Source organism: Anas platyrhynchos, chromosome 4, assembly GCF_047663525.1.
Source record: "Anas platyrhynchos isolate ZD024472 breed Pekin duck chromosome 4, IASCAAS_PekinDuck_T2T, whole genome shotgun sequence".
Classification (NCBI taxonomy): domain Eukaryota; kingdom Metazoa; phylum Chordata; class Aves; order Anseriformes; family Anatidae; genus Anas; species Anas platyrhynchos.
Window position 1 is genome coordinate 55,026,471 of NC_092590.1, and position 22,946 is coordinate 55,049,416.

General features: G+C 36.4%; 1 protein-coding gene across 2 annotated transcripts in view; it reads right to left on the reverse strand.

Annotated features, from left to right (window-relative positions):
• SLC30A9 (solute carrier family 30 member 9) overlaps positions 1 to 22,677 on the reverse strand; it is a 38,795-nt gene extending 16,118 nt beyond the window's left edge. The window contains exons 1-14 of one of the 2 annotated variants that reach the window (XM_038178939.2): positions 22,657 to 22,677; positions 20,004 to 20,180; positions 17,103 to 17,165; positions 14,278 to 14,377; positions 12,518 to 12,610; positions 12,039 to 12,121; positions 10,350 to 10,408; positions 9,456 to 9,523; positions 6,576 to 6,678; positions 3,238 to 3,293; positions 1,724 to 1,859; positions 1,281 to 1,320; positions 754 to 825; positions 158 to 265 (exon numbers count right to left, since the gene is read on the reverse strand). In XM_038178939.2, the coding sequence (XP_038034867.1) occupies positions 158 to 265; positions 754 to 825; positions 1,281 to 1,320; positions 1,724 to 1,859; positions 3,238 to 3,293; positions 6,576 to 6,678; positions 9,456 to 9,523; positions 10,350 to 10,408; positions 12,039 to 12,121; positions 12,518 to 12,610; positions 14,278 to 14,377; positions 17,103 to 17,165; positions 20,004 to 20,166 (1,144 nt within the window). In that variant the 5' untranslated portion in view covers positions 20,167 to 20,180; positions 22,657 to 22,677. Of the gene's footprint in view, positions 1 to 157; positions 266 to 753; positions 826 to 1,280; positions 1,321 to 1,723; positions 1,860 to 3,237; positions 3,294 to 6,575; positions 6,679 to 9,455; positions 9,524 to 10,349; positions 10,409 to 12,038; positions 12,122 to 12,517; positions 12,611 to 14,277; positions 14,378 to 17,102; positions 17,166 to 20,003; positions 20,181 to 21,789; positions 22,101 to 22,656 lie in introns of those variants that run through there. The other variant, XM_038178938.2, reaches the window with a different exon arrangement.
• Between the last annotated feature and the right edge of the window lie 269 nt (positions 22,678 to 22,946).

Genomic DNA, 22,946 nt, shown 5'->3' on the forward strand with positions numbered 1-22,946 from the left:
ATCAGAGAACAGCATAAACCTCTGGAAGCCCACACAGTGCAAGTACTGGAAAAGAGCAGAGCTAGATTTAAGTCAACCAATATAAGCCAAATAATCTGTGTTCATGTAATGCACATGAAGAATATTCAGGTTGCCTCAGTTTGAGGCAGAATTTCACCTGTTAAGGAAGTCAGACCCATACAGGTAGCAGCTACAGCCACACTCAGAACTGCTGCAGCATCCTCCAGTAACACCACATTGGTACTAGGATCACGACTCTGAACAACTGTGTAAACAAAAAAAATCACATTGCTTTGGAAGTCTTAGCTTTACTACATTGTGCACAGCACTTTATAAGCAATATTAATACTATCAAATTAAAAAAAATAATCCGTAAGTATATAGTTGTAAACTGAAATTTTATGTGTGCTCACACTTCTTGAAAGCATTCATAAGTACAAAGAGCAAACCCTGTGCAAATTATGGAAACAATTATGGAAGCTTCTCCAAAACATTTGAAAAATGTAAAGCAGCATTTATCCAAAAAAATAAAAGTTCTTAATAAAAGTAAATATTCAATTAGTGCTACTTAAATCAACAGGTTTTCACCTAATTTGTAAAATGTATTTGTTACTAGAATAGAGAAAATAGATCAATAAAACAAGGGGAATCAGGAAGGAAGAAGAGACAAAAATGTTTCCATTATAAAGCAGCTACTAGTAAATAGATCCTGTTTTAAATAACCACATACCTTACTGCTATAATGACACATACCATATTGATAAAATGACAGACCCTTGGCTCGAGCACTCCTGCGGATTTCATTTATAGCAACAAGAAGAGTAGCTGAAACAACACCAATGTAGTAGTTGAAAATGGTTAGAGGCAAAAAAAAAAAAAAAAAAAAAACACAGCTTGTTTTCATTTTGAAAGGGAGGAATCTTTTCTTTCTATTATAGCAATAGATCATGAAGAAAACTGATACTTTGACAAATCAGAAAGTAGCCTTCTTTTCTACATACATTTCCTCATAAAAATCAACAACAGTTACATACACTGATAGTTAAATGCCAAAAAGGCATTCTACATAGGCACTCACATAATGCATTCTTCAACTTCTAATTAGATAAGATTGATAAGGAAAGTTATCCCACTCTTCTTTTGTTCACCACAATTGTCACCAACAAAGCTTAAAACTTTACTGTTGTGTAAGCAAGAACTAATTGTTACTGTAATTATTCACAGCATACCCTCAGAGATTTAAGAATACTGAAATAAAAATATTTCTTGGAACTACATACCTCCTTCAGATACCAATGACCCTGCTAAAATGCAATATGCCTGTATAGAAGAAAAACAAAAACACCTCTAGGTTACTGTTATATCTATATTTGTACATCACCACAGACTAGCCAAATGCAGCAATTCCAGAACAACATTACACACTATAAACAGAAACAAATGATCCAAAACCAAACAAACAACCACCAATATTTGAATTATGCAATATAATGTAAAATAGAAAAAGGTGAAAAGGGAAGATAAAGGGTTTAAAGAATAGCTAAAATGTAACAAGATTTTTTTGTCTTCAAAACATTGTCATTAAGGATGGTTTAAGTTAATTGTGTTAGGATTCAAACTGACTCAGGAAGTGAATTTCAGATGGTATCATTACTTTCTATTAAGTCAGCAGTGTCAAGTACACTGTACAATAAAGTACAATAACAAAACAAGATTAGCTTACCCAGAGAAGAGATTCTATAGGATGAGGGTGGAGTAAACCCATGATCCCGTGATACCAAGAAAGTCCTGCACCCATCATGAAAATGCCCACCCCACTAATCAGGGAAGCAATATAGCGCATGTTTGTGAAACCATACCTAGATGAAAACAAAGAAAATTATTTAGGACAATAAGCTACTGTATCTCTGCAGACATATCTACAAGTTTTTTCCCTGATTTTTTTCTTTTTTACATGTCTTAGATTATCAAGACTGCATGTCTACTTATGATACAGGTGCTAAATCCAATATAAAACATGAAAAAAAGGTATTTGAAAAATAGTATCTAATACATACAAAGAAATCAAGCATTGATATTTATTTCCTTTTTAAATAAACTTTTTACACAGTAGTACTAGCTCTTGTGTGGAGATTAATGTTTTTTGTGACTATAAAAAAATATATGCAGCTAGCCTACATTTTTGTTTTGGTACTAATGTAAAGAGAAGAAAACTTGCAAAATCTTTGCGTAGTACAGTTAACTGCAAACCTTCAACATCTGCAGTCTTTATGAGTAGTATTACTTCACCTCTTCCCTCTAAAGTGTACCTTTATTTTTTTTCTGATATTAACTGCTACTACAAACAGAATATTCCTTCGGTAACATTTAAAAAGCAATAGTTTGAAAGACAAACACTAAGGAAGATGTGAAAAACTTGAGTGGAAGGAGATGCAAATAATATTTTGACAAATTTAAGACAAATTTGAAAAACACATTTTTCAAATTACCTGTAGAGCTCTTTCAAATTTTGTAGAGCTTTTTCAAATTTGAAAAATGTGAAAACACATTTTTCAAATTACCTGTAGAGCTCTTAATGAAGATAAATCTTAACTAATTCTGTAAATCAGGCATATAATGAACTATTGCTTGCAGAAATAATAACTTGCCCAAATATGTGAAGCGTAAAGCATTTTAAGAGCAAGGAAATATCATGGAGACTACAGCTTGTAATGTTCATGAAGCTGTAAGAATATAGAATTAAAACCCCTGTTACTAAGATAAAAACAGTACTTTAAGTCAAACACATCTCCTTACAACACAAGTAACTTCCTTGCAGAAAAGCACTTTGTTGAAAATAGCTGACAGGGATGATTTTTTTTAGTTTTATTTAAAAAAAAAATGTTGCTGTTCACATGAGCAATATCTACAAAAAAAATCTATTCCTTTAAATTATCCATTGGAAGAGGCAGATGAGACCAGAATAACTTGAAGGAATAAAGCCAATTAAAATAGTACACATCAAAAAACACACCACAACAAAAATCATGAAATATAACATGCATCAAACCACTGAAGCTAAAACTCCTGCAGTTTAGCAGAAATCAGCATTCTTACTTTTTTCTACCATAAAAGCAGAAACACTGCATTTCTGATCAGTATGAAATGGCACATTTAAAAAGAATAAGTTGATGCACAAAGAACTCATCTTACTCCTATATATGATTACTGAAACCATTATTTACTCCAAAAGCTTACGGATGACTAGGGTCAGGTGTCCTTGCAGACTGACTGATGCCCAAAGCTAACAGTGCCTACATAGGACAAAAAAGAAAAAAAGTTGAAAAAATATTAGAAACATTCGATTTCATCTAAACTTGAAAGACAAATAGAAGTAGAAGCAGTATACTGATTTACACATGCTTTCTTACTGAAATTTTATTAGAGCTGGAATATAATCCTCAACCCTATAATCAATGTATACATATATATACACACACACATATCAACCCAATAACCCTCTCCTCCCCATGAAAATTGTTAATTGTAACTTTCAAGATTTTAGAATTGCGACTACATCTACTACATGTAATCACAACAGTTATCACTGTGTAGTTATAGCACAACATTATATTTTGTACAGTACATGTAATCACAAGAGTTGTCACTTCTTCATTGTGAAAGAATGTAGATCTTCAGGAAACAAAACTATTTTAATATATCCCTCTTGAAGAGGAATTACACAGAGCCTACAGTGACGACATATAATTTTGAAGCAATAATCTCATACTGCAGCTTCTTTCACTACTGAACTTAATATTCTCCAAACTGAACAAAAATAATATTTTGAAGGAAGAAAACCCTTGCTATCTAAGTGGAATATCTGGGACATTTAATTAGGCATGGATTAAAATATTGATGCAGTAAATTATAAACCTAGGCCTCAATTTTGCAAGTACATGCTTTTATTTTAGGAATGTGGTTACATCTAAACATAATAAGAAGTATTAGAATTGACTGAACGCTGTAGGTTTTGCAGTAGGCAAGCTGCTTTGAGGCAGCAAGGCTTCTCCTGTGATTTCCCCAAAAACCACGCTGTTAAATATTTGAAAACAAAACCAGCTTCCCAGTGGAACCTTTAACTTCCACATTTAAAAAAAAGAATTGCTTTTCTACTTATAACTGGTAGAGAATTCCACTATCAAACTTGATTCACCTATACATCAACAAATTTGGACAAATGAAAATTGCATGCTTTAAAGCTGTCTCCCCATAAATTTCCTTAAGTATATTCACTTGAGTTAATAGCAGCATTCTCTTCACTTTACAGCTGGAACATCTGAAAAGTTGTCTAAGACCATTTACAGAAAAAATAAGAAACACACCAGAAATTCTCGATACAGTCCTTTCAGACCAACAAATGTACGAAGTATAAATGAAGTAGAAAGGCAGCCTCAATTACGTTAAAACGATTGAATTCTGACCTAAGGTTCTGGGCATTCTTCAAATTTAAGGAAACACAAGACAGTTCCATTTTATAGCAATCACAAGCTACCCAAGGACTCCCTTTGTTTGAACTTCAAGAGGGTTCCAGCCACTCATCTTCAAGTACTTTGTTTGTTTCCAAAGACTTGCTTTATCAAAAACAGAAAAAAGGATTCCCTACACTAGGATGAAGTGAGATTTCAAGGTCTCCTGATGTATGTCTCAAGCATGCTAAGGAAAATAGTGGAAAAATCAGCATAAATTTTGTCCCTGCACACCAGTGTTACACACCCAGCTCTGAGTCTGCACACCACCTTATCAAAGGAAGTGTGCACTGCATGTAGCCACTAAGGCAATCTAGTAAAAGAAACCATGATGCTCAAATTCTCACCATTCTTTTACAAACAGATGACTAACAAGTCTATTATTCTCTTACCATAACTTGAAATACTCTTACTGTCAGGCAACATTTAAACAAAATAATATAGAGGTGTATTTTGTGTCATCTTAGTTTCAACTCCTGCTGATGATCCATGAAAGAGCTGACTGTAGTTCTACTTACTACAACTCCTCTCTTTCCACTTGCTTCTAAAAACCTTTTATAATCTACATTCTGACTTGTCTCATTCTTACCCTAATAGAAATTAAAATACATAATTTAGTTTCTGAAGTACCCGGACACACACTCAGTGCCACTTCAAGATGACAAATACATCATTCTTGTCTGGGACAGGCAGGGATCAAGCAGAGAGGAGTGAGCACGTAAACCAAATCACAGGCATTTGGTTCTGACGCTGCTTTCAAAAGATAAGGCTGGTCACATTATGCATATGCATTGTGACAAACAATGTTAAGGCTATTTCCTAATGTTTGCATCTTTGAGTAATATTTTAACCCATTTAACCTTTTTCAGTGCACTTTCATCCTGTTAGACAAGGGGAACCTAAGTTGCTACAGAGGTAGGCAACAATGACTTATATAGGGAAAAAAAAACACAGTATCTTGAAATAAAAGAACAGAAGTAACTGGGGAGGGGGACAGAAATAGTGTAGATGTATTACAAACAGAATTACCTCAGCAGAAACACTAGTTAAAACCAGTTTTATATATAGTTACAAATGACTCTTTCTAAACTCTGCATTTAAGGTTTCTAGACTAGGTCAACTATTCTACTGTTAGTTTATAAACTCTTCAAATTACTGACATTAGTATAAGGAATAAAAGAACAGCCACTGAAGCCTGTAGGAATCACTAATAGAAACCACTAGTTTTGGCATCTAAATGTGCAACAGGGTAACAACAGCTTGGCATTCAGATTGTGGAACAGCAGGAAGAGCTCTGCGTTCAGCAGTGTTTCTAAGTAATGTGCATTTCCGACAAAATATGCCTTCATCTGTCTACAGTTAGATAAAAACCATACATAATAACATTCTGTTTAAAGTGAGATTTGCACTTGTCTCCAGGAAACTGACAAAGAAAGAAGTATGTGTCCACTACAAGTGCACACAAAAGAGTGCATCTTGCTCCCCCTGCATGCCTGTGTAGCTTGTCACACTCTGGGCAGGCTTTGTAATCTGTATTACTAAAACCACCAATTATTTAATAATTGAGCAACACACACAAACACCCTCTCCCAGGTGTAACTGTTCAGTTAAAAACACTTTAAAGGAACTTTAGATTAAATATTAACTTTTTCTTCTTAGACTGTATTACTAAGCAGCACGTAAACCATATAAGTCAATACAAAAAAACAATCACAGGTATTTAACGGGAAGAACAATGTAAGAGACATATTACACAGCTGAATCTGAAAGGCATTTTTAGTAAGAGTTGCTGCTAATAAACTCAGAGTATCTAGGCTTCTTTTCCAGACCAACATCATTTACATTCTATCTTTGAAAAGAAAAAACATTCTGCCATTCACTCAAATCCTTCTAAATAAAATGCTTTCATTTCTCTGGTGTTTGCTATTTAGACATTTATTATAGGCAAACTAACGAACACTAGCAAACTGAATTATTGCTTTCAAATTGTAACTACTATAAGTAATTATTTTGCAAGAATAAAGACAGATACAAGAGCTAACCTAAGCAGCATAGAAAAATACTCACCTGGTTGCATGTGTCTGCTAAAGAATGTATAGCTTCTGAAAACATACTTGCAGAACCCGTGTAAACCCAAGCAAGTAGCTTAAAGAAAAAATTCAACCCATTTCTGAAAACAAAGAGAAGAAATAAGCTAAAGAACACCAGAATTTCAGTCTTTAGTATTTTCAGTAAAAACACAAGCACTATATAATCATGCATTACCTGCCAGCAAGTAGTGAAACTAAACATTAGTTCATTAGAGACCTGTACAGGCAGATAAGGCATACACGTGTTTGGCATGTTTACTGTGCTAAAAAACCTTTCAGCAAGCAAAAAAAGCAAAGATATACAATTATTTTTTCCAAAATCATTAATTTCTAAGCAATCCTGAATAAATTACACTTCCTAAAAGCTACCATTGTTTTCACAAGTCAGAAAGACTAACTGCCTATCTATATATGCATCAAGCTTTTCCCCTCAGTGGAAAAACAGCCTTAATTTCCTTCTCTCTTACTTCAGTCCTTTGCCTCCTATCTAGCCCCTCCTACTACTGGAGTGGAAAGTTTCTCACTCCAATCTCAGCTGGAAAATTCCTAAGAGGAAGACACCAGATGGGAAGATAATGCTGTAAAAAATATCAATGGGGCTTTCTCCACAGAGATGTCCAATGTGCCTTGTCAAGTATTTTTTTTTTTTTAGGTTAAAAATAAGCATTATGTTACGGTGTATACAGAGCAGAGTAACTATTAATGGTAAAATTTAATTAATTACATTCTGATAATGGATGTTCAAAGTATCAATCAGTAGGCTGGTCATTACAGTCACAGCTTATGGTCTGATTTCCTTTGTACTATCTTCTCCTCTTTCCCTTTAAATACATTTCAGTTTAGATTATTGTTGATTTTTAAAAGTATTCAAATTACATTCTCTTAGAAATGTGTGTATAGTCTCAAATGAGAGTACATGTATATCAACTTCCTGAAGAAAGAGGTAGCAATCTTTGCTATATCTCCTTCCACGCAAAGACCTGAATATGCTGTACCATATTTATTTTAGTCTCAGGAAAAAATCTTAACTTTTACCAAAGCTAGGTAAAGTCTGAAAAATATTTACTGCAATGTTTTGAACATCATGCCAAGAAATAAAATTTAAACTCCAAAAACTGCTACTTCTAAAATACACAGCATTTTCCAATAAGCCTCTCTTCTGCACCTAGAAAATAAGCAGTTTTGTTTAAAACAACTCTTTGCATTTGTGTTCCAAAATCTGTAAGGCACACATTCACCAACAAAATGAAAAAAGTGTTGTTTTTTGAAGTGTTGAAACAAATATGCAATACATCCTCCTTGTTGCCAGAAGTACTGCCAATTTTAATGCAAAGTCTAAATTTAGTTGGTAACTTTAAAATGTACTGATGCATGGGGAGAATCAGGGTTTCTTTGAAAAAATACACAAATGCAAAAGCAGATCAAAATCACTTATTTAAATCAAGTTTTTTCGATTTACCAATTTAAATAACAATTACAACAAATTCAAATACAACAATCCAGAGAGAACTGTAAACTGGAAAAATTAAAGAGCATTAATACCTCCCATTATACATTTAACATCCTGAATTTGTTTCAAAAATAGCCATGCCAAAACCCTGACAGGCACACAGAGAACAGGAATTACAGGGAATTGAGAAATATATATGGTGTATTGCATCATCATGTGATTGTCCACAGCAGTTTGTCTTACAGCAAAAGCTATCAGTCTGATTTACATAACTATTCTTGTCTACCTACATAAAGCATTTATACTTCTGAAGAAAGCATGGTAAAAAAGAGTCAAAATTGAAAATCAAAACATTCAGATTCATTACGAAGAAAAGCATTTAGGTTCTAGATTTGAGAACTAACCATATTTCATCATAGCTATTTCCAAACAAGCAGCAACTTGTCATCAAGTATTTGAGAACTGCAAGAGATCAAGAGATACTGTAACTTCTTTAAAAAAGTTCCACAGAAAAACTGTGCAACATCCATACTAGCAGTAACTATATTTTTTAAACTTAGAAATCTTGGAACACTCAGTAAAGTCAGAGGGAAGTTTTCGGTCAAATGAGTTTCATGTTTTTTCCTTAGGCAAAAAGCATGTAGTTTTGTAGGAAAACTTCAAGAGATATTTCTTTCTCAAAATCTTGTTTCTCATCACACACACAAAAAAAAATCATTTTTCCCTAAGTTTCTATTTTGCTCTTTTATATTGATAGTGTCTTAGCAAATAAAAATTTCATAAATAAGTTTTATTATAAATATTTTCACGGGTTATAAGATGCAAATTTTAGCCATTCTGAACTTTCCAGCAATCCTGAGAAAAATTTAACATACCTTTGTCTATTTTGTGCCAGATAGTCACTGGGTTTATTTGTCAGGATTACTAGTTTCATTATGTTTCATTCAAATTGTAAGATGTGTGAGAAGCGGAAACCTCCTAAAACACCCCTTTATCAGTTGAAACACACTGAATAACACCAGAAAAAGGAATAATTTTCTGTTGTTATATAGAAGATTGTTTAAAAGCCTTTCACAAGACAGCAAGGAAAAGAACAACTTTAAATGTCTCCCTCTTCATGTCCTTCAAGATGTAGGGCTTTGCTTTAATAAACTGTTTAGCGTAATCACGTTCAAAAAATTTGCTCTTCTCTAATCAGTGATAAAACATCTCTCACCTCCATATATTGATGAATATACTTACTGAACATCTCTCCCACCAACAATGAATAAACAAATCTATTAATTTGAGTTACACAAAGGTATCTTTAGCTTGAATACACAGACTGTAGTTTCCTTTTCCAGGACAACAAAAAAATCAATGTTTTTTAATAATTGCGTAAACAAAACTTTTCCTTTTTAAACTTACATGCAAATAGCTACCATTACCACTTTCCCTGGTCCCTTGAAAAACATAGCTGCTGTACTGGAGCGTGGCTGTATAAAGAAATAAGAGATTATTAAAACAAGCCACTGAAACAAAATAACCAAATCTTGAAGACCTCACAAAGTATCTACTGAACAATTTATTAAAATCTTCGCTTTACACAGTATTGCAAAAGTGAAGATACAACTCTTGAAGCCTACTAATTACATCTGAACGTTTACCCAAACTGCAGTGGCATCTTATACATTACTACATATAGATACATAATCTTATACATTATTACAAATGGATGGCTATAAAAAAGACAAACAACCAACAGAGCCTCCAGCCTCCACCAGAGGCCACTGCAACCATAACAACTGAAGCCAGCTGTGCAGCTGAAAGATTAAGATATCAGCCTACCGTGACAGAGTATCTAGATAATAGTTTGCCTAAGCAAAGAGGAAAGGCCAAAAGTAAAGCAAGGTGCAGAGCAAAGTGTTGGTGTGTTTGTTTGGCTAAAGAAATCTATTACAGTTTAAAATCAACAATGTATTTACTACACATTTATGGACTATAGGTAGAATCCAAACGAAGCTGCAATTTTATTAAGAAGGCAATTGACAAAAAAAATTACCAGTTTTTTGAATTACCACCACCACAGTTGGAACTCATTTAAACTGGCAACCCATTTACCACTGCATTATAATCAGAGCTACAGCTGGCATATTACAGTTAAAATAAATCTTCTAGTAATATTCAAGTAGTTACACTTATGCAACTGTTCTGTAACATTTTTTTCCCTTTGAAAGGTGCCAAGTACATCTCAGAGCATTTTTCTTACCAAAATCATTAAAAAATCATTTTTCTTACCAAAATCATTAAAACAACTCTTACCTTAGTATTTCCAAAGAACTCTCTGTATTCCTTCAACAGCCTTTGGTTTCTAAATAAATCTGTAATAAAAAATTGTTATCATGAGTATATACTAATAGCCAGTAGTTTCAGGAATTTTTTTTTTTTTTTTTTCTCCATACAGCAGCTAACTTCTATTAAGAGCAAGATGGTTTTACCAAATAAAAATGTTTTAAAGGGATATTTGTTTGTGAAAAAGTCCTCTCAATATTGTTAATCAGAAATACATATTATGTACTTGCACAAAATGCCAAATATAATTTGCTATGATCCCATACATTGTTTCCATTTTTGCCAACAAAGGATTACATGCAGAGGGAAAAATTCAAAATACACTATTTTGGCTAAGGTTTTTTTTGGCCTTTCAGTTTCCCAGGGTGGGGATGATGACACCTTTAGAACCAAATTCAGGCATTCTACTACCCCTACCTCAACCTTTTTTGCCATGATGGGGAGAAGGGAGGATGTTTCATCGCAAGTCTCTTAATTTCAATATTTTTCCTACCCGTGTATGGTGTTCAATAACTTCAAAATAAACACAGGTATGCTACGGAAGAAGATGTAGTCCTACAAAGTTGTACAAAATACTCTGAAACAGCCAGTGGAGTACAAGGATAGTCTGTACAAAAAGGAAGTTACCACTTACAGTATACATTGTATCAGAATGCTATTATGAATAAGTAGGTTTTTTAATGTATTTTTTTTTCTGTATTATGCTCAAGAGTTATTTTGTTTTACTATCAGGAAGTTCCAGTTGCAGAATTGGGAGAGAGAGGGAGAGAGAGAGAGGGAAAAAGACCTTTAATTTTTAAGTGCATAATTGGAGTAAGTACCTTGAAGAGGTATTACCTCTCCTGAGACTTTAACTGACCAGACAGTCCAAAATCTATTAAAAGTTATACTGATTTGACTGTAGCTGCTATTGATGACAATAATAATTTCATTTTAAGCACAAGGATGACTTTTGCTTAAGAGGATGGGGGGGAGGTTCCCCCCTTCCAAAGCAGAGACAAGCTGAACTCATTTCAGGGGAAAAATAAGTTGGTAAAGATATTATATCAAGACTTAGATTTATTTTATGCCTTCTGAATATTCTCCAAAACCATTTAAGATATTTATTTTTATCTAAGATGCTCCCATCCCCAAAAAAACAAAATATGACTGTAAACCTCAACTGAATGTATTTTCTTGCTGTATCACAGAATTAATAAATTATAAGATAGTTAATAGATAACAACTGCATAGATAACAATGTGTTATACTATGCTATAAAATCTTTTTCAGTAATTGGCAATTTCAAATTTGTATGTTCTCAGTGAAATAACACACTCACCATCTAGTGGATTTCCAGTCATACTTTGTTGTTTACACTTGAATTTGGGGGTTGGTCTGTTCTCCCATGTGCCTGGTGACAGGACAAGGGGAAACGGGCTAAAGTTGCACCAGGGAGGTTTAGGTTGGATATTACGAAGAAATTCTTTACTGAGAGGGTTGTGAGGCATTGGAATGGGCTGCCCAGGGAAGAGGTTCAGTCACCATTTCTGGAGGTCATTAAAAGATGTTTAGATGTAGGGCTTGGTGATATGGTTTAGTGGAGGACTTGCTAGTGTTAGATCAGAGGTTGGACTCTGTGATCTTCCAACCTAGATGATTCTGTGATTCTATACTCACTTTCTCTGTACTTGATCTCTTCCTCTTTGCGTCGTTTTCTTTCTCTAGCAAGAGCCTCTGGACTACCCCAAACTTCAAGAGATCTGCACAGAGTAAAAGTACCTTAACAATTGCTCTGCTTTATGCAAGATACACTTGATAAAAACAACAGACCTGTAACTTCTTTATGGTTTAACTGCATTAAAAATGACTTTCCTAAAAACAGAACATCACGTTATTCTTTCTGACAAGAAGCCACATATTACTTTGCAGAACAAAAAAATGGGAGAGAGGACGCATGGGACAAGTTTTTCATCTTTGGACACAAGAAACATACCCTCCAGGTTTATATATGCCATGTAATTATTACAAAAATAAGGATATAAAATGTGTTCAGATAAAAAATAGAAAACATTATTGCCCTGAGTTCTAAAAGTTCTCTCTCATATAATGCATTTTATTAAATAATTCAAACATTTCCTTCAAAAAAATGACCTTACTTTGCCTCTACATCCGACCTCAGGTACACAGTGAAAGTCTCAGTGTCATCATGTGGGCTTCGTCGTTTAATTTTCCTCAGCTGGTCTAAATCACTGAGGAAAGCAGAGAAAGTTTAATGGAAAAAAAATGCATATTATTCTAATTCTACTTTTGTATCTGTGTGATCTTCCACAGTTTCATTATTAATTCACAGTACAAAAAAATGAACTTGTTTACTTGAGCCAGGATAGATACAACACATAAAAAAGCAAGCTGTCAATAGGAAGTTATTGAAAACCACTTTGTTTTCCACAGTCAGAAGTGCAAATCATGTCCTCATACTATGAACTATTATACATGGAAGACAGAGCAATAAAACATTTCCAGTGAATGATCTGAATCTAAGTGATTGTATACAAGTACTCGATAAGAAGGCTAACAGATTAACGCTTCTGAAGGAATATCAGAAGTCACATGACATGAAAAGTTAACAAATGCATCCTTAAAAACTGTGCAACTAGGGTAAGCTGCAAAAGGTGGGAGATAAAACTATGTTGGGGAGCCAATAAATTCTCTGTGATGACCTACATATTAGGACATCTAAATTTCATTTAGAAGCATCTTTTTTTTTTAATTTAAAAACAAACAGGCAAAAAAATACCAACAACAAAGAAAACAGTAGAACATTTCACTTTTAGCCCAACCAATCTAGTCTTAATCTTTTTTCTTTTTTTTTTTTGGTCAATTTAGCAAAACGTTATCACTGCAAAGTATGCTAGTTCATAGAATCACAGAATGGTTTGGGTTGGAGGGGACCTTAAAGCCCACCCAGTTCCAACCCCCCTTCCATGGGCAGGGACACCTCCCACCAGGTTATTCAAATCCCCATCCAACCTGGCCCTGAACACCATCCACAGATTCTCTGAGCAACCTGGTCCAGTGCCTCACCACCCTCAAGTGAAGAGTTTTTTCCTAATGTCTAATCCAAATCTACTCTTTCAGTTTAAAACTATTATCCCTTGGTCTATCACTACACTCCCTGATGCCAGCTTTCCTGTAGGCCCTCTTTAGGAAGGGGAAGGCTGCTCTAAGGTCTCCCTGGAGGCTTCTTTTCTCCAGGCTGAACCACCCAAACTCTCTCCATACGAGAGGTGGCCCCCTATGAAGCTTTACCAGTAATGGCTTAAAACAGGATTTAAGCATAATGTCAGAGGATTTCCCTTGGTTTGGTAACATATGCTACACATGAAAACTGGGGAAGAACAGCGACAGCAGAAAAAGTTATGAACAAAGACACAAAGCCTTTAGATTTAATACGGGTCACACACAACATGCATCACATCTGACAGACAGCTCAACTGACACTACTCAGTAAGACTTCCTGGCAGGAATGACACATAGTAAAAAGACAGTAACTATGAATCAAGTAAAAATAGTTAGGTTGCAACGAACCAGGTTGTATTTTATCTCAAATTACAGACCTCATGTAACATGAAGTTTCTAGTGATTAGCTGCTCTAGAGGCAGACATTCCCTAGGTAGGCTTATGGTCATATAAATATAGGTAAATTAGTTTAAGAGGCTACTACAGGGATAACGCAAACTAAGTGCGAGCTCCCAACCACAGTTACACTTAGTAAACAAGAGCCACTTATAACTATGTATACTGCAAAAGCGTTGGGAAAAAGTTGCTGAGCTAAGTCACTCTACAATCATTATTACTTTTGAAACACATACAAACAAATATTCACAATTTCAATTTCAACTTAAATCCATCATACCTGGATTTGAGACAAAACTCATTTATTGCTCTGACTCCAGTGATGAAGTTATTCTGCGTGTATTTTGGTCCATACTCTCTTTTTTTAAGGACTGCTTTCACTTAAAAACAGAAATAGATGAACAAGTCAGTCACTGACAGAGACCGAAGTAGAAATTCCAAAGAGGTAATTCAGTCTGACAACAAGTTGCGATGGCTCTAAGTGGATTTCTGAAAAACACTGTTGTCAGTGAGGCAGAAAACTTTCAAGAAGAGACAGAAATGCTCACAACTGTGTAAGTGCATAACAGTAGAATGATTCTACCTCAAAAAATGCTACTTGCAGTGTTGTAGTTCAAGGCCCTCAAACATCCCACATACTTAACTGTCACCTATGCACCCAACTTTAATGTCAGGGATGGGCTTTGCCTGTTAAGACAGCATTCAATTATGGCAGTGTGAAAAGCTTTGCTCTGGCAAATTAAATGACAAAGTACACTACTTCTTTTTTCCCCTACTATTTACCTGCAGAAGTTGGAATTGGTTAAGGTTTTTAATCTTGTAGACCACAGAGAAAACTCAGATGGTTGCATGTGTCATTTTGCTCAGCTATTACTGTCAAAATTAACACACTTAATATTAGATGCTTTTAACAATTAAGATGTATATTCTTCACTTATAATTCTTTGCATGTGCAGAATACATACTGCATCATATTTTCATGCCTAAGAAAGGATACCACAGCTATTCAGAAATAGATAATAAACTCTGAAATAAATGGAATTTTAAATTTATGCCTTTATTTCCTGCATGTCTTTAGGTACGTATATATCTTTGTCTTATCTTCAAAAGAAAATCATTATATGCTTATTTCTGTTAAAAATGTTAGGCACATTGCAAGAAGAGTTACAGCTGCTGAAAGATACAGCATAAAGAACACATCTAAAAACAAAGATATGAAACTTTGCCAGTAAGAAGACTTATGAACACATGAATTTCTTGTGTATCACAGCATCTCAGCCAATATTTTCTACAGCTAGTCCAAAACTTCTCATGAAATCATAGAATACTTACAGCATCTAAATACTAAGAAAAAAAATCCCACAATTTCACATTTTCTTATTTCTGTGTTTTGAAAGCTTAAAGGCAAAATATATTGCTTGACACTTAACAATTTGCTAACTATGTAGATACCAATGTTTACCATAATGATCTGGTTTTTGTCATCCAGTTTGAGTTGTGAACAATTGTGTTAAAGTACTTGAGTAATCACATTCATCACATGATGCTCCTGAGCAAAGATGACATCAAACTAGAGATTTCATAAAAAGGTCCACTATTTACTACGTTTAAAACTGGATGAACATTTTTTTTTAAACAGGAAGAATGCTTCCCACCTTTTCTGATTTAAAATGCGGATATACACCCAAAGTATTAAACTTAATATAAAATAATTTGTGGATTTATCAAACACTAATGCACCTTGCAGAAACACAAGTAAGTTTCACTAAAATAAAACACTATGCAACAGTGTTACAATGGTTATAACCCAACAATCCTACCCCTTAGTTCAAATAACTGCCTAAAATTGATGAAAAAAGTGAGAAAAGGAAAAATCAGCTTGGTATTTTCAATTGAAGGACAAAGTCCAATAAAAGATGATGTATAAACAACATTATAAATAGCACAGAGTTTTTAAGATTAGTGTTCCTTTAAGAATAAGTTTCTATGTCACAGCAGCATCTGAAGACTTCCACTTCACAGACAGAATCAAGATCTTTAACATAATCATTCTTGGTTGTGAGTACAGAGACAAAACCCCCTTCTCACCAAAATATACATACATAAAATATATAAATTTCACAGTCTTACTCTAATTTCTCCTGTCCACCTTGTATGTTCCCCCTGCCTTCATGCACTAAGTGACAATAAACCCAAAGAAATTAACATAAGGGATGCAGACAAAAATGTATGGAGAATAGGAGACACCGACCTCACCTTGTTAGTGAGGAGTATGAGAATTTGATGTTTCTTTAAGCTATGGAAAAGGCAGGAAGGAATTCTGATAGAAGTTATTGCACACTAAGTTCCAGTTCAAAGAGATTTATTTTAAAGGAGTTTAAAGAGGAATGGCAATTTCTGTTATGATAAAGTTCCTTCCATTCATAGGAGGCTAGGATTGATCAAAAGAAAAAGAACTTACAGCTTAACTCTCATAATAACATAATAAAAAAATAAAGAAAGATAAGAGAGAAATCAAACATGATAAATTAACAACATGAAAGTAAGATATGCTCTTGTTTAAAAACCTAAGTGTTTAAAAAACAAAAACCTGTATTTATTACAGGCACAAACAGGGACACTACAGGACCCAGATTAGGCTGTTCATGTGGTCAAAATATATTTAGAAACAACACTGATTAGATTAACTCAGCAATAAGAAGGAACAGAGGAAGACTTAGAACAAGGACTAGGGGAAGCTCAAGTATTCAGCTTAGCCCCATTAAATCTGAGATGGGGAACGGACTTGCCTAAAGAGATGCAAGGAGGACAGATTGTCATAACAGATGAGAAAACAAGTTTGTCTTTTCCTGAGAAACACATCAGCTGAAATGAATTAAAGAGTCATAAAAGAGTGAATAATTAGAAGGAACATTCCTATACACTTTCTTTTTTAAGTCATTTTAAAAAAAGCAGGCACCAAACAAAGCTGGCATACAAGCACTTATAAAAATGTTATTCTCACAACTTTTTACACAATCGAACAGAAACCAGTTACTCTACACACTTCTTTTTTGACTACTTGTCAACAGCAACAAAGTTTTGATACATAAGGTATTTCTTTACCTTTTACTTGGATTGGGTCTTTGAGGAAAGATTGCTTTTGATCTGCATTGCTGGTACCTTGTCCTGTAAAATAAAAATACAGATCATGGCAAATATGGAAAAACCTTCTTTTCTTTTTAGTAAAGAGTTTCCTTGATGTAAGAATACAGCTTAATATTGCTTTCCATGATGATACAAAAAAACCTGCCGGATTTCCAACATTGAAAACTCTTAAAATATGAAACATGAATAGTAAAAAAAAAAAATAAGTAACAACAAAAGACATTTAACATAGTACTGAAACTTCTAGCAGCTTCAAAAGCAGTCCAAACATGCAATCTATAACAGAACATATATTGAATTTTTAAACTATTTTAACAGTGTACTTATCATTTGGGGCAAATTTTATGCAAAATTTAGACTAGTAAACAGAAAGAATTCTACACGGCTTATGACTGCTCATCAGCCAAGTCTCATAGAGCTCTCAAGCTGCTATTCAATTTTAAGGGACTGAAACTATTTAACTTACAAAAATTCACTCTTTAAAATAAAGAATATTTAAACTAGAACCCACAACTCTTATGTCACAAATTTGAGTTATATTTAGCACAAAGTATTTTTGCTTTGGAAATTTGACAATATGACTCTAGAAGAATTCAATAAAATATAACTTACAATACCATGAAGTGAATCTTAATATCTGAAAATTAATAAATTTTGGTAATTTATTGTAAAGCCATAATTTGGTAAAAAGTGGTATTTGGTAATTAAGTTTAAAGTGAAAATTTTAAGTAGAAACTAGAAGTACTACAGGATAGTTTAGACAAATATTGCATCTTTTCTCACGCATTTTGACACAGATTTCAGAATAAAAACCCTATGATATTAATATCTTGAACCAACGAACACCTTCTTTTGTGCCCTAACACTATAGGTTGGCCACATATCAACAGTCATCAACAAAATTAGAAGGGATGTTAAAAAAAAATTAAGATTTTTTCTAAGCAGGTTAGCGTTAATTAACAAGCTAGTTTAACATGATACTCAAATTGTACAAAGGTCAGATATTCTTCAAGCTTGGACTCCATAACTGTCTTTTCATCAGGCAATTAGTTAATGCCCTTACAGCAACTGAGGAGTAAGGCTAAGAGCAACCCAAGTATACTTTCTCAGGAAACTATAGGTAAGGAAAACACTTTCAATTGTACAAAGCTGATCTTATTACACAAGAAATAACGTTTGATCCCCTATATGAAGCATGGATACAACTCTATGTATCCCAAAACAAGCCTCAAAGCAATTATCCATCTACACATAATATCTCCAGGGGGCAGTTCCAGGTGCACTTGCCAGCCCCCAACCTTCAGAAAAAAGGGAGTTGTTGAGGTGGCCACTTGGTGCAGTTACACTTAGCATGATTTAAGGCCACAAGACCACAAAGGACAGTATCTCTCTTCCAGCCATTATAGAGACAGCGAGCAGAATCAGCTTGAGGATCCATCTGAACCCCAGCTCCAAAAAACAAGAGCACAATTCATTTTTTAACAAAGCAAATCTAAACATTATTAATGTCAACACAAGAGGGGGAGTAATCAGAGAGGGATGGGAGATGGTGGGAACAGTCCCTCAGACAACAGTCACCAATTATACAAGTTCAGAGCAATCACAAAAGCAATGTCACCAGACTATTTTCACATGTCCGAACTTCAAGAACACCAGAAGCTGCACATTAAAAACCCAGGAAAAAAAAAAAAACAACTAGAACTGACTCTACAGCCTTTCGTGGCAACTAGGCAGATATCTTCTGCAAGATTCTCACCCTATAGCATTCACCTGCAGCTTAAGACTTTCCAAGAACCATAAATGGTCTGAGGTACTGTCCTTTTCTAAAATCCAATTATAATCTTCAGAAACCATATCTAGTTTGCTACACTTTGAGCAACATCCAAGATCTGTTGTACTTCCAAACATCAGAAAAATAATACTTTTTGCTGACTATACTTCCTAGCTTTTAAAGACTAGCTTTTTAAAGACTGCTGCAAAGCCTCAGGAATTTACAAGTTACTAAAGTTAGAACTTAGACCTGCCAACATGACAACTAAAGAGAATAAAATGTTATTGAATAAACCACTTAGCTTTAGACAAAAGCACACGGAGAGAAAGCTTTTGTTTTAAAAAGCATTTGTAATCGCTTGAGCATGCTAGTCTTTCAAAGATGCATCTATGAAGTTCTACACTCAATAAACACAAAAAAAAAAGGAGATGCTAGGATGGAGCAAGGACAAGACAGTTCTGCATTTCTTAAACACCTAACTCACACAAGATTGACAAGAAAATAGGATTGGCAGCAAGTAGGGTCAGAAGTTATGTCCATTATATCAGGTGTTTAATGTGAATGCTGCAGGTGTGACAGCCATCACATCAGAAAGCTCCAGCAGAAGGAACAGCTCAACCTTCTTTCAGCAGTCACCTAAAGCCTGATCCAGAGAAGTCACAGTACTCAGTATTCGCCCTAATTCAATCTTTATCACTAGTTCATTTAACACAACAAACCTGCAATAGTACGACAAAAATTCAAGTAAGCAAGGAAAGCAGCAAAAGAAAAGGGATGCATTCCCTTTATCCCTTATACAATCTAATACCTGCTGACATCAACACGTTTTTATCATCACAACTAAGTTTGATTAACTCTAAACCTAAATCCTTGGGAATCCTATGGAATAACAAAGGAATACATTTCAGAATTCCTTAGTGCCTTTGAAATTAATATACAGATGCCAAGAAGCAAAAAGTACTAAGAATTCTGCAGCTGTAATGTCACACAGTGGAATTAAAGAAGTATCAGTTGTGACATACACATTTTATTTTATTTTATTTTTTAACATTTATACAAAAGTTTTCTTTATTTTAGTCCAGTATTACCTGTTCCGACTTTGTTCACAGTTTCTTCAGAGGTTGGTACATTTTTATCTTCTGATCCAAGATCTTTTTTCTGACCACTGGAGGTATAAACTCTCACTTGACTCATCAACTGCACAGGCAGACGATTGCATGGTAAAATACATGGCAGACTCACGCTTTTCATTGAAGCTTGCCATCCTGACAGGAGGAAGGAAAATAAGACTTTTCAGACAACCATTTTGAAACGAAAATGGAAGGAAAGTGGCCCAGAAACACCAGCACAGGTTATAGAAAGTCAGTGTTTAAGTACTGACCTGTGCTTATTTTAGCTCTGTTTAGGATTTACAAAACAGATGCACAAACACAGTACATTTCTGTTACCTCCTTTTAAACATCCACTTTTAAAATCCAATCTAATGCCATTTTTTCCCCCTTTATACAACCTCCTACATACCTCTAGATGATCTTAAGAACAAAAAAAATACTAAGCTATTTGATTAAGATTGGTTTACTGATATACATGTATTCAGTACTCTTCTAGTCATACTGCCTCAAGATCTTCAAATAAAACCATTAGTGAACAAACACAAACCACTACAAAACTATTAGCCAGTGTTGCTGTTTCATTTCACTGTGTACACTCTGTACAAACTGTTACCTATTAACAAAACGTGTAACATACACAGTTCAATTTCAGAGCACCTGCTAAAGAAGTTACCCTCAAAGGTGTGTTATGTTGTACAAAACCCTTTAATGAAGAACAACGTAAAATTCTACTATCTTTACAACAGACTAGATTACAATTTAAGTGAGCAAAAAGTCAGATGGGAGGTCACCCTGGGGAAGTAGTTTTAATTTTAAAAGACAGGCCAAAAGCGGAGTTGGATGCCCTACAGACCAACCTGTGCTAGCAAGCAGCTTGCTTTGGGCAGTACAAAGCTTCACCAGACACTCAGTGTAACTCCTCCAACCTGATGTGCCACAGGCAAACTATTTGCTTTGGAAAGCACGCATTAAAAGAAATTAAATATATATATCAAGCAATGCTGGTAAATCAAGTCATACAAAGTATGACTAATCATGCATGAATAACGCACTACTCAACAAAATAACTACGTTTCAGATAACTGTGGATCCCACGAAGGTACAAAGAACTTTCCTGTTACTTTTATCCTTTATATTTTGGCACCTAAATGTGTGGGTGCACTGACTTGAACCTTCCAGAAAAATAATTTCACTTAAAAAAAAAAAAAAGTCAAATAAGCTGTTATGAATGCTAAACTGTTGCCAATGTGGCAAAAGCCCAGCCAGCCACCTGGGTGCCGCTCAGGGAGCTTGCTGATGATGACTTAGGAAGGAAAGGCTGCGGTGAGCACCTGCCACGACGCTGCTCCCGAAGCTTTGGTGCCAACGGAGCACTTCGTTAAAGGAAGGTTATCAGCACGTTTAGCTGACGGTTTTCCCATTACTCTACACAAGTAGAAGAAACAAATAAGGAAAAAAAAAAAATAGTGCTGCGATGCAACCTAAGTGCCTTTACGAGATCTGAGCAGGATTTTAACGTCAGGGGCTCCGTGGCCTGCAGGACAGGCAGGGCCCGCTTCACACACCCCACAAACCCCACAGAGCAGGGCTTTATTTCACCTAACTCCTACAAATTTGGCCTCCCACCCCTTAACCCAGGCCTGGCGGGGGGGGGGCCGTAGGCCGAGGCAGGACGCGACCCTCCCACCGCGGCAGCCCCGGAGCTATGCGGGCCGGGCAGGGTCCCCCGGGGCCGGTCGGGGCCCGCCCGTGCGGCACTCACCGTGGCAGGCTCGGCGGAGCGCCGCCGCCTGGCCCCGCAGGTAGAGCCCGTAGAGGCTGCGGCAGCCCCGCCGCTGGGCGGCCAGCGCCGGCATCATGGCGCCGAGCTCGGGCGGAGCGCGGCCGCTCCCCGCCGCACGCCAGCGGCCGCACAACGGCCGGCGATTCGCATCGGAGACACCGGCGGCGGCGGCGGGCTCCCTCCCGTCCTTCGCCTCCTTCCCCTCCTCCTCTCCCTCCGCAGCCCGGGCGGACGTGCGGCGGGGCCCGGGGCCGCCGCTGACTCACCCGGCGCCCCCGCCGCGCCTGCGCCGAGCCGCCGCCGGCCTCCCCTCAGCGCCCGGCCCGGCCTCCCCTCAGCGCCGCGCTTCTCCCCCGCGGGGTTTGGCCCCTTTGGTCCCCCAGAAACGCCCTCGGGGTGCTGCTGGCCGAGGGGCCGAGCGGTGCTGAGGTGGTCAGGGGTGCGGGCCGGGGCTGAATGGCACCCCGGGGGCGCCCCGTCCTCCCCTCATAGGGAAGAGATAACCGGGGAGCGTGCGGGACGTGCGGTGGGTTTGTTTGCAGACACCACGTTAAACACGCCTGCTGAAGCTGCTGACAGGAGTTCCCTGCGAAGTTTGCAGCATTTCTGTGCGAAAACCCTCATCTCTACCCCTAGCGCTGTCTTAAAACACAGCTCCCGGGTCGATGCTAATAAAGCATAATCTCATAAAAAACCCTGTTTCTTTCCCCAAAAAGAGGGCCCAGCGGCTGAGCGGGCGGCAGGTGGTGACGGTGTCTGCCTGCGCCGCCTCCTGCTGCTGCCCTCAGCCGGATTTTGGCTGCGGAGCCGTGAAAGTTCCCACTGTAAGCATACAATTAGTCTCACCGGCACCACGTCACTCTCATAAACAGCGTTTTGGCAACTTGAAGATTTTCCAGGATAGCTTAGGTAATCGCCTACATGACTCTGACAGACTGGCCCCGGCTGCCTTGTCTTCATTTGCATGCTGGGAGGAACACGGAAACTCACCAGGAGTTAGTCAGCTTGGCAGGGAGCTTTGGTAAATAATGTATCCGATAACCCACAAAGCATTTGACCACTTTGGAGAATTATTATGATGCCTGTCTTTAACATACTCAATTAGATTTCCAACTAGATTTACTAGCACATAACTT